The sequence below is a fragment of the Eublepharis macularius genome, chromosome 3, assembly GCF_028583425.1.
Source record: "Eublepharis macularius isolate TG4126 chromosome 3, MPM_Emac_v1.0, whole genome shotgun sequence".
In the NCBI taxonomy this organism is placed as follows: domain Eukaryota; kingdom Metazoa; phylum Chordata; class Lepidosauria; order Squamata; family Eublepharidae; genus Eublepharis; species Eublepharis macularius.
In genome coordinates, this window is record NC_072792.1 from 163937823 (window position 1) to 163954312 (window position 16490).

The 16490-nt window shown below is 45.9% G+C and overlaps 1 protein-coding gene across 10 annotated transcripts in view; it reads right to left on the minus strand.

The window, feature by feature from the left end:
* Positions 1 to 15439, minus strand: part of YAP1 (Yes1 associated transcriptional regulator) — a 131140-nt gene extending 115701 nt beyond the window's left edge. For all 10 annotated transcript variants that reach the window (XM_054973205.1, XM_054973204.1, XM_054973203.1 and 7 more), the window contains exons 1-2: positions 14731 to 15439; positions 4628 to 4872 (exon numbers count right to left, since the gene is read on the minus strand). In XM_054973205.1, coding sequence (XP_054829180.1) covers positions 4628 to 4872; positions 14731 to 15063 — 578 coding nt within the window. In that variant the 5' untranslated portion in view covers positions 15064 to 15439. The remainder of the gene's footprint in view (positions 1 to 4627; positions 4873 to 14730) is intronic.
* Positions 15440 to 16490: the final 1051 nt, after the last annotated feature.

Sequence of the window (16490 nt, forward strand, 5' to 3'; positions counted from 1 at the left end):
CTGAGGGAGAGCAGCAGCAAGCAAAAAGGCTTGAGGAGAGGGATTTCCTATCTCTTTGCAAGCTCCAACCATGTCTACCAACTTCGTGTTTTTCTCCAGACCTGCAATAACCCTTCGGTACTCAGAAGTAGCATCCTCTTTAGCCAAGTTAAGGAGCAGCTTTTCTTGAGAGTGAGTGTTATTAACTTGAAGCTTGATAAAATCTGGATAGGGCTCTGTGGTTTTTCTCAACCCAGTAAGAACAGTATAAGAGAGAGGCTTATATTCCACAGTCTGGTGGCTCTGATCATCAGCCTGATCTGTTAAATGAACTGGCATTTCAGCAAGCATTTCAGTTAATTCTGCCACATTCTCAGATTTAGCCTGCCTGAGTTCTTGTTCCAGAATCTCCCTCACCAGACCCCCTGGGATTCCTCCAGTGGAAGGTGGAGGATTAAAATCTTGACTGGGGGGTGTAGAAGGTTGTGGAGGGGAGGGATTGCTGAGCGGTGCTGGAGGAAGCAACTGCACCTCAGCATACTCTGGTGGACATTCCTTAGACAATTGAGCAGTGGTGGGAGAGGGAGAGGGCGTAAACTTTTCCGCTGCATATCTGCATTGATGCCAGGTCTGCAATAATTCCACTGGAGCTCGTGGCTCCATGTGCAAAAATCTCCCTACTTTCTCCCAGTCCCGTAGGTTCAGGGAACCTCCTTCCGGATATGCCAGACAATGGAGGTGAAGATGTTGAATGAGACTTGCTATCTGAGCTGAAGTGGTGGGCCTGCCAGCCTTCTGTATCAGGAATTGCAATTCCTCCACATGCCTTGGCTGAGGGTGCGTTAAAGTACTGCCCATACTCACCAGTGATAAGGGGTCGCTGAACGACAGAGTGCACTCGAAGAGGGGCCTGTTCCAGGCGTTGGTGGATGGGGGAGGGTCCCTGGCTGCTCGGGCGCCAAATGTAGTAATGACAAGAGACCCAGATCCAGATGCAAAGTCTGTTCCTCCCAAAATGGAGGCCAGAGTTTTATTGAGAAGCTTTCAGGAAGTCCTGGAAAAGATGAAGCTAAGAAGGTTTGGATATCTTCCCCTTCATTGAGTCTCGGAACTTAGTTGGCGGATTCCCCCCCACCTTAAGATGGCGACGAAAAAGCAGAGCCCTGCTATGGGCAAATCTGTTTCGGCTGCCTTGCATGGGAGAGTCTCTTGAAGAGCTGGTTAAGCGGTCGGTCGTTGAAGCTATAAAGCCCTTTGTTGATAAGCTGAATGAAATCGGTCAAAGGGTTGGCTCAGTTGAGAGTGAAGTGAAAACCATTAAGGAAGCAGCCTCGGGGGCAGAGCAGTCTGCTCGGGAAAACGCAGAACTCATGAAGGCAGCAAACAAAGAAGTAAAGCTTTTGGAGAATCAACTGATAGGGTTACAAGTGGCTCATGCTCAGACGGTATTGCGTCTCCAGAATGTGAAGGAGGAGGAAAGTGAAAACTTAAAGGACTTGGTGTCGGAACTTTTGGCGACATCCGCAAAGGCAACTAAAGAAGAGTTAAAAAGTGACATTTTGGAAGTCCGTCGGACATCTTCAAAATATGCAACGAAGCGTCAGCTGCCTCGCGAGATTATTATCGACTTTTCATCTAAGAAGACTCGGGACACCATCTTATATAATTCGTACAATGTGGATTTGGACTTTCTGGTTAAGATATTGAAGGACGTTCCATTTTTAGCTCGGAAAAGAAGATTCAAATATAAAAGGTTTGCAGCTCTTCTGAGGAAGCGTGAAATAAAATACAAATGGTTATTTCCGGAAGGTATCTGGTTTAGTTATAAAGACCAAGCCTACAAGATAACATCGGAAGTACAGCTGAGGGACTTTGTGTCTAACTATCAAGAATTCCAACAAGAAGAGGACTTTGAAGCTGAAGGGGTGGGGAGGAGGGAGCGAGCACAGCTACTGCAGCTGTTCAGAGAGAGTTGCGACCGAGACGCAAGGGGGGGGGGAGAAGACCTGACCCTGACTGTAGTTTGTATTTTATAAGATCTACCAATCTAATAGCATATTACAAAGTTTTAACTTCAAATAATTGTAGTATGAAGGGAAGGCAATACCTGTAGATGTAGTGTGTGTGTTTTTATATGTTGTTTTTTCCCTTTCCCCCTGTTCCCATTTTTCCCTTTTTGTAGTGTTAGTAATTAAAAAAAAAAATAAGGAAGTCCCGGAAAAGAGCAATGACCAAATATGTCTATAGCAACAGTTACACATTCTAAACCAGTCACAGCTAGCTAAGCAAATACGCTGTGATCATGTTCTGTCTTATCTATGAAGCATAGCGAGTGGAACACAGTGGACCTTAAGACATGTAAGAATATTACTTAGAGTATATGGGAATATTGTGCTCTGAGAAGGATGAGAGATTTATTGTGCTCAGATGAAACATATTGACACTACTCTCCCGGTTCCTGGGTGGTGTGCCAATCGACCAGGAATCAAGAATGCAGGAACGCAGAGAGTCAGCATGTAGACTGTGTGGTGTGCCCACTCCAGGCCTACATATGTTAATTCTGCTAAGCCTTCTGAATAGCCCAACATTATTTCAATTTGAAAGAAATATTCAGCACCAAGCAGCTGATCAAGGTTATTTAAAACACCCAAGAACGTGCCACACAAGGCTGGTCAGTTAGCATCTCAAGACATGCCTGCTATATTTTCTTTTGGAACAGGTTAAGCTAATCTCCCCAAACTGAACACCAAGCACTGGATGTTTAAGTAGCCCACAAGCACACAATGTTTAGACAACCCCCAACATGCACAATTGTTCACCATTTCTTCCAGAAATTCAAAATGGCAATCAAATGGTCCGCCACTGTGTTTTCCATGGCTGGCTGTGATTTTATTGACATATCATCCGGTTCTCTCTCTCAGGTGGGGATTTTTTTGAAGCACAGACTCTGCCTGTTTTAGAACACTACACAGAATATCAAAAAGACTCCAATAAATTTCGCCTCACCCCAGACACCCGCAATCAGAAACAACGGGAGTGTACATATTCATTCTTTTAACTTCCTATTCACTTATACCCCTTTAACGCCACAGCCTTCACATGTAGCTCTATTTGCAGTTTGAAAATATAAAGTTCCTTTTTTCAAATTACAAAACTGAACTTAATTATCAGCTTTTACTGTTTTTCAGTATAGAACACAGCTATCGGCTTTTACTGTTTCCCTACTAATCTTTTCGGTATAGAACACTGCTATTAGTTTTGGATTCAGCATGAGGGCTGTTTAAATGACCTTTCCTTGAGAGTCTGCAGACTGCACCATCCTGGGGTTAAAGCAGCTCCTAAATTCTAATACAGATTCCCATCCTGCCGCCAAGATGATAGCCCAGCCACGATACCTGCATAGGCTCCAAACTAGTCAAGCGCATTTGAACACAGGGCAGATTTCCCTTTCCTGCTCTCTGCTAAAGGTACCAGTCACCTCTGATGTAGCCTCATCTGGATGAGTCATTTGTGCACTGGAACCCATGTGATTTTAAGGACCTTGCATTCGAGGCCCCGCCCAATCATATAATTACATAGATGCAGAAAGGACGCATATACTTGCAATCAAAGCAGTTTAAAAGAAGGTATGGGAAAACACACAACTTATATGCTGTTGCTACTGTCTAGAGTTACAGCTTTTATGTATACACATACAGGTGCATGCGCACACACACAAAGGTGGCAGAAAACAGATCAGGAACAGGGAACCCCTCATCACTCTCTTCTACAACTATTCCAAACCAAGAAGAACAGATACAAGGAAAAAGAGCTGCCTATGAACAAGAAAGATGGAGTTTAGAACCGTTTACTCTGATAAGGAAATAAGGGAGGAAATCTTTCCAGTGCTGCTCTCAAAGAACCTATCAGCTGGAAGATACTCACTCTGCCTCTGAATTGTGGTCCTTCCATATACTGAGAATGTTCAAGGACACCCATAAAACTGATTCATTAAATCTCATGCAATTAAAAAGTATAAGTTAGCTGCACATTGACCCTGTAAGCTTAATACAGTTACAATATGACCAGCAGGGGTCATTTCGTAGAAAAAGAGCTGTAGGAACTCATTAGCATAACTCATTAGCATACATCACACCCCTTGACATCACCAGAAGTGTGTCATTAGCATAACTGATTTGCATATGCCACACCCCCTGACATCACCTATCCTAGCTGTTTTGGACCCAATCCTGGCCATCCAGGGCTGAAATTGGGCCCAAAATGGCAAAAAGGGGCTGAAAATGGCCAAAAAGGGGCCAAAAATGGTCAAGAACGGGCCGCTGCTGAGTGGGAGAGTGATCCACCACCCATCAGAGGCCCAATCCGGGCCCTTTTGGCCCCAATCCAGGCTGAAACAGGCCCAAAATGGCCAAGAGTCAGGTGGGCGGGGCTACCTGACATGTGACCTCTGGAACTGTGTTCCTGTGCGTTTCCCCTTGAAATAAGCCCTGATGACCAGCAAAACCAAACAAGTTGTCCACCTCAAGTAAAGTAAATGAATACATTCTTAGGCATAAACTATGAACTCTACCAAACCAAAAATGCATTAAATTTGTCACTGCGACCATTCCCCTCCTTCTTTCATAAAGGAAAGCAAAAACCCACTTACTTCAGAAAGTATCTCTGGCCAGAAGGTGTTTTTGCCATCTCCCAGCCAGGTGGCAGGGGCACATCATCAGGGATTTCAAAAGATGGTTGGCGCAGATGCTGAGAAGATGGTGAAGCTCCAGAAACTACACCAGTGGGGGTGAGTGCCCCTGGAGAGACTGTGCCCAGTTGCAGCGAGGCTGGGGAGGAGTGAGCACGGACATGCTGAGGAGTCAGTGTTCCTGCTGTCCCTGCATCTGTGCTGGCCTGCAGAGAGAGAGACAGAGAGAGAAAGAAAATATACAAGGCAGCCAACTACCTTTCTAGACAACTTAGCTCCACGATCCAGAACATCTGGCCTCACAGGACCAAAAGGATGAAATAAGTGAAGGAACAAAGAGTGCTGCCACTCAACCAGCATCCAGTAGATAATGCAAGAATTTTGTTTTCATGCAAATGCTGAATGAGTAAGTAAAAATGGAGAATTTTTAAAAATACATTTGGGCTGATAAACAGCATGGCATGACTGCTGTACCTTTCTGTGACATGTTTAAAACTGATGTTGCCCTTAGCTTCTTTCCTACTTTACAGTAGAAAAGAGCAAGAGTCCAGTAGCACCTACAAGACCAATAAAATCTGCGGTAAGGTATGAACTTTCATGAGTCACAGACCCTGCTACAAATTTTGTTAAGTCTTATAGGTGCCACTGGATTCTTGCTCTTTTCTACTGCTACAGACAGACTGACATGGCTATCCATTTTGATGTACTTTGCAGTGTTAGGCACTGGGATTCCACTTGCCCTCTGCCCACCAGCTTCCTCCCCAGTGCTGCTTTCCCTCTTTTGTCCCACATCTTTAGCAAGAAACTTTGGAGACAGCTGTGAAAGCTATTTAAGGAGGATTACAAAACACACACAAAACGGGACAAATGAGGTCCACATTGCAAACAGTAATAACAACTGTCTGATTATTGCTAAAATGTGTTCCAGATGACAAAAGACGGGAGTGGGGGCGGGGGGGGGGATAAAGCAAGACAAGGCAACTCTTTAGGTTAACTTTCCTCACATTTCCTCCTACATTAGAACATTCTTCTCTGTATTTCAGACCACTCCTGGAAACATTACTCCCCACCGTGACTTCCAGAGCATAATAAAATCTTACTATCATCCGTACAGGATCAGAGTCTATAAACTGTCAAAGCCTCAAAAGTACCAGAACCTGGAGACATTGTGATGCAGTGATTCGTGATGAACTGAAGTCTCGGGAGACCCATATTTAAATCCTTGCTTGAGGTGAACTCACTGGGTAACCTTGGGCCAGCCATCCTCTCAGCCTAACCTACCTCACAGGGTTGCTGCAAAGATAATATGGAGGAAGAAAGAATCACACACTCCACCATGAACTTCCTGAGGAATGGTGGGAATAAAAGCGGAACGGTGGGAATAAAAGTGTATTTACCTGCCTACCAGAAAATAAACTAAATTCTGTTCAACGGGTTGAACCCAGCACCAAATTTCCACATGCTAAAGCTCTTGCACAAGTGAAAATGCAAGAAGAAAAGAACACAACAGCTGCTTGTTGCAAGTTGAACTTATTTTATCCCTATTTGCATTTCTGCTTGTACAAGATCTTCTGTGACTTTTTTCTGGGCACTTAGGGAGGAAAGTGCAAGATCTTGCACAAACAGAACTGCACTGTCTGTTTATTTTTGATTGGTTTTTTGCTTATGCACTGCCCTTGGATCCAAACAGCGGCATCCCCTTCTCTGGTCACACCCACCAAGGACTGTCCTTAAGGCAATTAAGAGAAAGATCCTTTGTGACTTTGTTGGGATGAGATCCCTGCAGCCCCTTTGCTTTAAAACTGGGAAGGGGAGGGATCAGCTCCAGTCATAACACTACATTTTCTTGGGTCCACGGGGCAAACTAGATCATACATTCAAATGTTTGTTAACAAGCACCTAGCCAGATAACCCTCCCGAAGCTACTAAACAAAAAAGTTGCCTGTAGGCAAACAGGAGTGGTAATGAGAGTGCTTTTACCCCTTCCTTTCCAACCAGTTTTTCTATGCAACTCCCTATTCATGGGGAAGGGGGGTGGAGTTTGGCCAACAAACTTCAGTTTGTTGTTGAGCAAAAAACCGTGTCTATTTAAAATGCATTATGCACAGAACTCCTGAAAAATGTGGTTTTATACCCAGTTGTGACCTTGAGGCTCATTTGTAGAAAATACTGGAATATACAGACAGCCCAAAGGAAAGAAGAAAGGCTGCAAAGAATACGGGATTGGTTATTAATAGCTAAACTGACCTCCTGCTTAAGGTCTAATGTGAAGCACAAACAGCACTTTGAGCTTGAATTCCCTATTTTATAGTTTGAATTTCACTGTGTTAATGTGAATTTGGTATTGTCATATTTAATATAAGGAATATGCACTTATTATGATAATTATAAGAACCAATAAAAACATTCTAATTTACTAGATTATCTGCAACCTTGATCATGTCTTGATTTTTATAACTTATAGAAAAAGCAACAAAAAGAAAACAATAGGCAGGCAAAGCCCTTCGGCAACCATGTATTCAAGCGCCTCCTCCCAAAAGCTACTTTTGCTTTCAAAATCCAGCTGTTGGGTTTTGTTACATGTGTTTTGTTGTGCGTACCATGTAGCTTGCCCCTACGATGCTGTCACTGCAGGAGTGAGACAAGTTAAATATAGAAGCAGAACGCATGACTCGTGCAGGGAATTAACTGATAAATAGCTGCCTATAAAGCTGGGAAGTCAGGTGTTTGAGATCAGTGGGCCCATATGCATCCTATGGGGCATAACACTGGGCAAACAAGAAGGTGCTGAGTAACAAATACAGATCCTAAGAGTGATTGCTGTCAACACAATGGAAGGAAAGAACTATGGCTACACAAATGTTCTGGAACACTGCTCTGCAGGCATGGTTGAGCAGCGCACCTCGACACATGAGCAGGAAAACTGAAGAAGACCAAAGGTCCATCGTAGTGGCCAACCAGCCATCCAAGAGCGCCAAAAAAAAAAAAAAAAATAGAGGACAAAGCTTTCCCCAGCACTGGCGTTCAGAGGATAACTGCCTCTGAACATGGAGGCTCTACACAGAGATCCTAGTTCCATAATGATTTGCAATGCCTCTGAAGACAGGTGTCACGGCCTGTGATAGAGGAGAGGGTCATGGCTCAGTGCAGAAGCACCTGCTTTGCATGCAGAAGGCCCTACGTTCAGTCTCAGGCATCTCTAGTTAAAACAACCAGGTAGTAGGTGATATGAAAGACTTCTGCCAAGACCCTGGAGAGGCAATGCTACACGGAGTAGACAGTACTGACCCTGATGCAGCAATGGTCCAACTAAGTATAATACAGCTAATAATGAGCCTGCCATCCACGAATTTGTCAAATTCCTTCAGAAAATTAGATGAAGATGGGTAGCCGTATTAGTCTGTCTGCAGCAGTAGAAAAAAGCAAGAGTCCAGTAGCATCTGTAAGACTTACAATATTTGTCACACCTCACTTCTTCAGCTACCTGAAGAAGTATCTGAAGAAGTGAACGGTGACTCAAGAAAACTCATACCCAACCACAAATTTTGTTAAGTCTTATAGGTGCTACTGGACTCTTGCTCTTTTCTTTTGAAAATTAGTTTAGTTTATAGCAGTTCTCGCCACATCTCTCAGCAGCGAATTCCACAAACCAATCAATCAGAGTGAAGTGCTTCCGTTTCAACTCTTGCCGCACAAATAATCTGGAACGCTTTCCTGGGCAGGCTTGGAGTTACCTGCTCATTTTATCCACGGCATTCCAGATTATAAGAATTAAACCCCAATCTCTTAAATATCCACTTGCCTGAATCACCTTCAATTAGAACTTCTTTCAGGAAGCCAAATTAGGAAGTTTACAACAAGCTGCTTCTTCTAGGAAGAAAGTGGCTTCATGGAGAAGAATTATCTTGTCCTAAGGTGAGCTTTCTTATACACTTCTATGTATACGGGCAGAAGGGGAGAGCCTTTCGTCCTAGAAAATCTTCTGGCTTGTGAATGCCCCAGGTCTGGAACAAGTCTAGAGAATCTGGGCATTCTAGAATAAGAAAAGATCAACTGCGGTAAGGTTGGAGGGGGAAATCAAGGAGAAAATCTGTAAACTTCCTAATTTCAAACAGGAGAGAAGAATTCAGGAGTGGTAAAGCACGGCACAGGAAGCAGAATATGACATTACCAAATCTCTTTGAAATGTACATTGTCTCAAAGAACACCTCCCAAATCATGTACAACAGAAAAAACATGGAAGGGAACAAACAAGCAGAGAAACTCGCATCCCATCCTTAGGGCAAGGAGCTCAAGGCAGCACACACACACCATGTTCCATCTATCCTCACAATAAGGCTTTAAGGCAGGGCGAGGGGTGGAACTGGGTAAGCTCGGCACTGAGAGTTTCAAAGTTGAATAGGGTTTGAACCCAGGACTCCCATTTCAAATGCAAAACTGCTTGCACAATAGGCCAGGGTAAAGTCAGGAATACTTGTAAGTGAAACAAGAAAAAAGATCCCTTCTTCAACTTTAGGAGAATATATGAATATTATTGAAAGTATTTATATTGCACACTTTCAAGGTAAATGGGCAATATAAGATGACCAGCATAAAAAAAAAAGATTTAAAAGAGGCTCACAGTAGCAACAAACAATTAAAATCCATTAAAATAAAGATGGTAAAAATAACCTATCAAAGGGACCATAACCAAGAACTTAAGCATACAAAAACAACAGTTTTGCATGGAGGGAGGGAAAATGAATAAAACCTCTGGGCTGCAACAGAGGTTGCTCACAGCTACCCACTTTACTTTAAGAAGCGGGGATAGATGGATCAAGCTGTCAGCAAGGAACTTTAGTTTAATACATATGGAATACATGGGGACAACTACAGTCTGCTAAAATGCTCGTTTTATGAGGCTTGGTCTGTTTTTGTTTTACAAAAAACAACCCATGCTTGCAGAATATACAACAGCTTGTACGTTTCACTATTCATTCCAGCTCAATGTACAAGACACACTTTCATCTGGAGAAGAGGTTTTGGTCTGGAAAGTTTCTGCTTAAATCTCCCAAGTTAAGTAATCTGCAGAGTTAATAAATTTAAGCATGTTACTGTCCTCAAAGATTTTAATACACACACGAACGCACGCACACAGTGTCACGCAGCAGTTAAGAGTGTCAGACTAGAATCTGGGAGACCCAATTTCAAATCCGTACTGTCATGGAAATTTTCTTCGTGACCTTGAAGCAGTCACACACACACACGCACACACAGAGCTTACTCTAACTCGCAGGGTTGTTGTGCAGATACAATGGAGAACAACAACGTAAGCCACTTTGGGACCCCATTGGGGAGAAACATGGAGAACAAATGAGGTAGATAAATTTATAGCTTACACTCTGTACACGCATACCAAAGCTTTAAGGGTCAAGCTGTACAAGCATACCAATTAAAGGTGTGCATTCCAAGTATTTTGTTTGTTTGCACCCAAGTTTTCTCCCCAGTGGTGACCCAAAGTAGCTTACAACATTCCACCCCCATCTAAATTTTATCCTCACAGCAACCCTGTGCAGTAGGTTAGGCTGAGAGGGTGTGAGTGGCCCAAGGTCACCCAGCGAGCTTCCATGGGAGAGCGGGGGATTTGCACCTGGGTGTTCCGGATCCTAGTCCAACACACTAACCGCTGCCCCACGCTGGCTCTCATGTACAGAAATCCTCTAGGCAGGTGGATTCAGGCACCTTTTTATTCAAGCACTGCACAGTAACCACAACATATACAACAGTTTAAATACAGGCTAACGCCACTCTGCAAATAGGAAGATATGAGAAAACTGCTCTCAAACCATTTTGTCAAAATTTTAACTTATGTGCACAGCCAGTAACTTGTCTTCCATAACTGTCAAGGGAGTGGAGATATTGGAAACTATGTGATAAGCCTGTAGTAGGTTAAAGTTCAAAGAAACCAAAGGAAGTCGTTCTCTACGATTATTAAGACTGGGCTTTTTAAGTTTTAATATACGTCAAATGAAATAATGCTTGGCCAAGAAGGTTGTGTGCAGAGATTCAAATCAATTTTTTTTAAGTATTAAGAAAAAGAAGCATGTACAGCCAAGTCCCTCTTCAAATGAACTTTAATAAATGGAAAAACTGACATAATCTACTACAGAAGTCTCACCAGCAGCTGAAGACCAGCAATTTTCACTTTCGCTGGCAGCACAGGAGATGTGACAATAACATAATAAAAGCCCCTCGTTTTACAGCCTAGCAGTAAAATTTGTCTTTAAATACTTATAACTCCCATTAGAACATGAATTTTTTTGTCATCTGCATCAATATTTCAGTATACCTGGACCCCCTTCCCCAACGGTGAAGGTTTTACTGGATTAATGGCTAGTGAGGGAAGTAGTCTGTCCGCAACCACCTTGGTTTAAGCTTCAGGACTGCAAACAATCCACTTTACAGATGGCATCAGCAAAATGTCAACAGCACTCAAGCGCTGCAATTAGCAAGATTTATTTTGTGCACGGTGACAATGAAGCCTTGGAATAAGTTGAAAACCAAGCCAGCTAAAAGCACAGCTCTGCCGCCACTGGACTTTTTTGGCCTCTTTCACTCCGCGCACAAACAGATATCGACTAAGAGTGATGGCAGGATCAAAGTCCCCTTTCCCTTATAAGTAATTCATTTCTCAGATAGGTTCCCCCAACCATAGGAAAAAAACAAGAGTGCAATTATTACTATTCCAAACACAGGGCCTAGCCTAGACAGCATGCGCGCACACACACAAATCAAGCCAGTCTGCATATAATACCGGCCTTGAACTCGGAGTGAAATACCAGACTTCCCACAAACTTAGGGGTGAGGGGAGGAGGCGTGTGCATGCAAAAAACTCATTATAATGCAAGTGTGGAGACAGGGAGTGAAATTCCCCCCTCCAAGCTCCTCTTCCGACAGAGGGGGGGGAAAGGGTAAACAGTTGTCAGCCGTCACCCATAAGGCCCAGCCCCTGGGATGGAGTAACCCCAAGAGTAGAATCAAGGAAGAAGTGGCTTGCCTGAATGAGTCCGTCCAGGGATTTACTCTGGGAAAGAAATGAAACTAGAGGAAAGGTCAATTCTCTCACCAGGGAAGCCAAAATGGAGGGAAACGAAGTGATGGCTCTCTTACAGAAGGAGGCTTAGAGCAAAAGTTTGACACAAGGGGGAGGGGGCCTGGAAGGAAAAAAGGAAGTGGCACAGGAAACAGCTATCCAGGGAAGCCTAACTGAGAAGAAAGGAGTCCAGTAGCACCTTTAAGACTAACCAATTTTATTGTAGCATAAGCTTTCGAGAATCAAGTTCTCTTCGTCAGATGCCTGATACAGAGACTGGCATCTGACAAAGAGAACTTGATTCCCGAAAGCTTATGCTACAATAAAATTGGTTAGTCTTAAAGGTGCTACTGGACTCTTTTTGATTTTATTACCACAGACTAACACGGCTAACTCCTCTGCATCTATGAGAAGAAAGGAAGAACTACAGGCAAAAGGATCTAAGTAGATGCCTCCATATTTCTCTACAAATGAACTAGGTACATTTTCTCTTCTTTACCAGCGGCCAGAACAGAAGGGACATTCAGTCCTCCTGGGAAGGCAGCATTTCACAAGGGAAGAGAGCTGCTTACCTGGTACCTCCTCCTCATAAACATGAGGCCTTCCTACTTGAAAGAGGTAGACCATCAATAGCAGCAGTGTTTACATCTTCCCATCACCACCATATACTCTCAAGAGCCAGGGAGAAGGGGGGGGGCTGAAAAGTGGGGCTGCTCCCCCACAGCAAGCACAAGGGATGTGCAGAATGCCAATCCACCCACACGGTCACCAAGACCAGCCACTGTTGGAACGGAAAGGAGAGCCAAGTCTTGCCCTCTGCTCAGAGGCCCAGGAAAGGGACCGAGACCTCTCAATAAGAAAGTAAAATGGGAAACAAAACAGAGGTCTCTCGTTCTGCCTCCCCCCAGCCTCCACAAGAAGCTATGAAGCCTTTGGGGAGCTCCTTTTTAAAGGTCCCAGATCCTTCCAAGGAAGGCTAGGAACAAACTGGAAATACCACACAGTGCAAGAAAACTTTCAAAGGGACCTCTGTGGGTTAAAAAAGGAGCAACAACTGAATCGCATTATGGTTATGACTCAGAGACTGGAAGAAGTAGTGACGTGCCTGGGGAAGCAAGGCAACTTTAACATCAGTCATGATAAGGGACACCATTTCTATAAGGAAAGCCAGCTGGCTAGAAAGTCACTCCCTCTGACCTGGAAACTTTTTTCCTCCAGGCTTAGGACGGCTTCCTCCACACTTCGTTTTTCATACACCCTTGCTGGAAAGATAAATGTGCAAACATCCGTTTTGCTAAATGGGCAGGTTTGTTTAGCCAGATGTGGCACCAGTAACACACACCTGGACAACAATGGCGTACACACACACCCCTATCTAAAGAAGAAACTGAAGGTGCGATGGCAACTTACTTGTTCTTAAAGTTAGCACAAGTAGGGGTAAATAGCATTTGCTCACATTTTAACTCCTATGCTTTCAAGATGTAGATGGAAAACAGAGTAAGAATCTGTCACCCCCCCCCCCACCTTTTTTTGGTGAAGTAGAACATATATTGCTTATTACTATTGTTGATAATAATAATACCGATGACGGTAATGGCCCCAGACTCCCTGTATTCAACAGCACTGTAAACTTTGCACGTCCCAATGAAGATGCCTCCCTGAGCTCAGATCGTAACAGGTAAAGAACAAGTTATTCTTCTCACCTTACTGGAGGTGTGCGATCGTGTGGAGGGTAAAGACTCCCTTTTCTAAGCACTATTAATAGGTTATGGGGTGAAAAGGTCTTTAGATAAGCACGGAGTGGAAAGTATTTAGATAAATAGTTACTTAGGTGTCTACACCTTCCTTGTCCCCACTAGGTCTAAAGCAGCTTCATCGTTCCACCCTCCTCCACTTTATTCTCACTACCACCACCCTGTGAGGTAGGCTGGGCTGAGAGTGGGTGACTGGAAATAGGATCTACTCAGCAAGTTTCCATGATAAAATGAAGATGTGAATCTGGATCTCCCAGCTCCTAATCCAATGGTCAGGAGTAATGGGTGGGTGGGAGCAGCTCGAGGAGGGCTCAAAGTTAGACACTTGTTGATTTTTTGATACTTGACGAAGTTTTACAGCTTTTTAAAAAAACAACACATCTTATGTGTTATTTTTCTCAGGGGCCTCAAAAAGTGGAAGTGGCCCAGGTCTGTTTGGGCCTCTGAGATAACTTAGCAAACCTTTTTAATCAGTGCTTTAGGTGGGTAGCCATATTGGTCTGTAGAAGAACAGGATTTGAGCCCAGTGGCACCTTAGAGACCAGCCTGATTTTCAGGATATCAGCTGTCCAGGGGCAGAGCTCCCTTCCTCAGATACCTTTGAAGAAGGGAGCTTTGACTCCCGAAAGATTACACTCTGAAAATCTGGTTGGTCTCTCCGGCGCTACTGGCCTCAAATCTTACTAACTAGTTATAAGATGGTGTTGATGTTATTGCACTGACTATGCAATCCCTGGTTGTCTGGAACTTCTTCATTGTAAAAAAAAGAACTGCTAATCAGCAGTTGTTGTTGTGACCAGTGACACCTGAAAGACCAATCAGATTTTCAGAGAGCAAGCTTTCGAGAGTCAGAGCTTCCTTCTTCAGATACCTGAAGAAGGGAGCTTGGGCTCTGGAAAACTTACACCTTGAAAATCTGGTTGGTCTCTCAGACGCCACTGGCCTCTGATGATGCCCTGAAATGTGGGCTGGAAAGCTCTTAAAGCTACTATGGAGTGAAAAGGCTTCCAGATGCCCCTCTCCAAAGCCCCTGTGGGGAAGCCCTCTGCCCCTTCAGCTTTGAAAACTAAACGGGAGAGAGTTTTTAAAGTTGCATAAAACGGCTTGGAGAGGGGGGAAGGAGAGCCCGTCTCCTCCTCCTCCTCCATCCCCCCCGCTCAGACTCCCTCAGGAGCGCCCCCTGGCGTCGCCACCCACCCGGCGCCCAGCCGCCCGCCCGCCTCCCTCGCGGGGCTCACCTGGCGGGAGTGGGCCTTGGGCTCGGGCGGCTTGAAGAAGGAGTCGGGCAGCTTGCGGAGGCGCATGGGCAGCGTGTGGGGCACGTTGGCGCCTTTGGGGTTCATGACGGCGTTGAAGAGGGCCTCCAGGTCGGTCTCCGAGTCGCTCCGAACGTGGACGATCTGGTGCCCGGCCGGAGGGGCCCCGGACACGGCGCCGCCAGCCTGCTGCCCCTGCTGCTGCGGCGGGGGCTGCGGGGGCGCCGCCGCTTGCGAGGGCTGCCCCGGAGGCGCCTGTTGCCCCGAGGGGGCGGCCGGCGGCGGCTGCTGCGGGGGCTGCCCGGCGGGGTCCATGGCGGGCTCGGCCGGTCTCCCTGCTTCAGCCGCTTCTCTCAGGCAGCAGCTCCGCGCTCTCCGTCCCGCATGCCCTGCACCGACGGCGGCAGCCGCCGCTTTGGCTGGCCCCCCGCGGGGTCTCTGCCCTCCACCGCTGAGCTCCTGGGGCTCTTCTCCCCGGCCCCGCGGGATCCGGCCCGTCCAAACGGCGGCGCGGCGAAGATAATAATAAATAATCCCGAAGTTCTCCAACTTCTCTGGCGCACAAACACTCCCAAACAAAAGTTCGGAGACGCGCCCGCCCGAGCCAGCTCCGCCCAGCGCGAGCCCGCCCGCACTGAAATCGACGGGACTTAATTCAGCCCAGCCGGCGAGAGGCTCTTTCCTCCGCCCTTCTTTCCTCTCCTTTGCGCCCGACCGCACCGAATTTTAAGAAGAGCTCTCCCGCGCCGGGTCTTGGCTACGCTTGCGCTACCGATGTCAGCCTCTTTTCTCTAAGCGGGCAGCTTTCTCCCCCCAGTCGAGAGAAAAAAAGAACTTCGCCGTCGCTTTAGGTTTATTGACGCGGAGTTGTTTTCGGATTTCCTACGCCCGCCCGCACTGTTCGTCCTGTTCGAAAAGATCAGCAACCATGTGGTTTACTCCTTCCCCCAAAAAAGTTTTCCAGCCCTCCCACGGGGACGAGGAGGAGGGGAAATTGGGACTATTTTCCCTCTCCCAGCCAGAAGGGGGTGGGGGGAAGGAAACGAGATCACGATCCGGGCTTCCAATGCGCGCGGGGGGTGGGGAGATGAAAAGGAAGCCCCTTTCCCATGGAAACGGATGGGGGTTTCTCTCTCTCCATGCAGCCTGGGCTAAGCAAGCAGAGGTCGAAGGAACGAAATAGGACGGTCCCTTCCAACACCATCCCATCAGGGCCTCCTCGACATAGATTGCCGCTATGGTTGCCAACTCTGGATTGGGAAATTCCTGGAGATTTGGAGGTGGAGCTTGGGGAGGGCCAGGTTTGGGGATGGGAAGGATGTCACGGGGTTATTACGCCATGGAATCCACCCTCTGAAGCTTCCATTTTCTGCAGGGGAACTGTTCCCTGTAGTCTGGAAATCAGTTGTAATTCCAGAACTCCAGGCCCCACTTGGAGGTGGGCAACCCTACATGGCACCCCCAGGCTCCATCATGAAGCCCAAGGGCAGGATCGTGGGGAGGATTATGGGACTCCCCCCTACCCCTGTGCAATCCGTATGTAATCACTTGCAGTCCGCTTGCAGTGGTAATAGCAGAAAGGCAGGCTTTCACTTTCTCTGGCCCTTGGCAAATCTATTTCCACTTCCCAATAAGGCATCTTTACCCTGCACTATAAAATGAAGCACGGGGGGTCTCTAGGAACTCAGTGAGAATTCCTTTCCTGGCCACCCATAAAGGTTTCAGTGAAAGAAACCCACCCA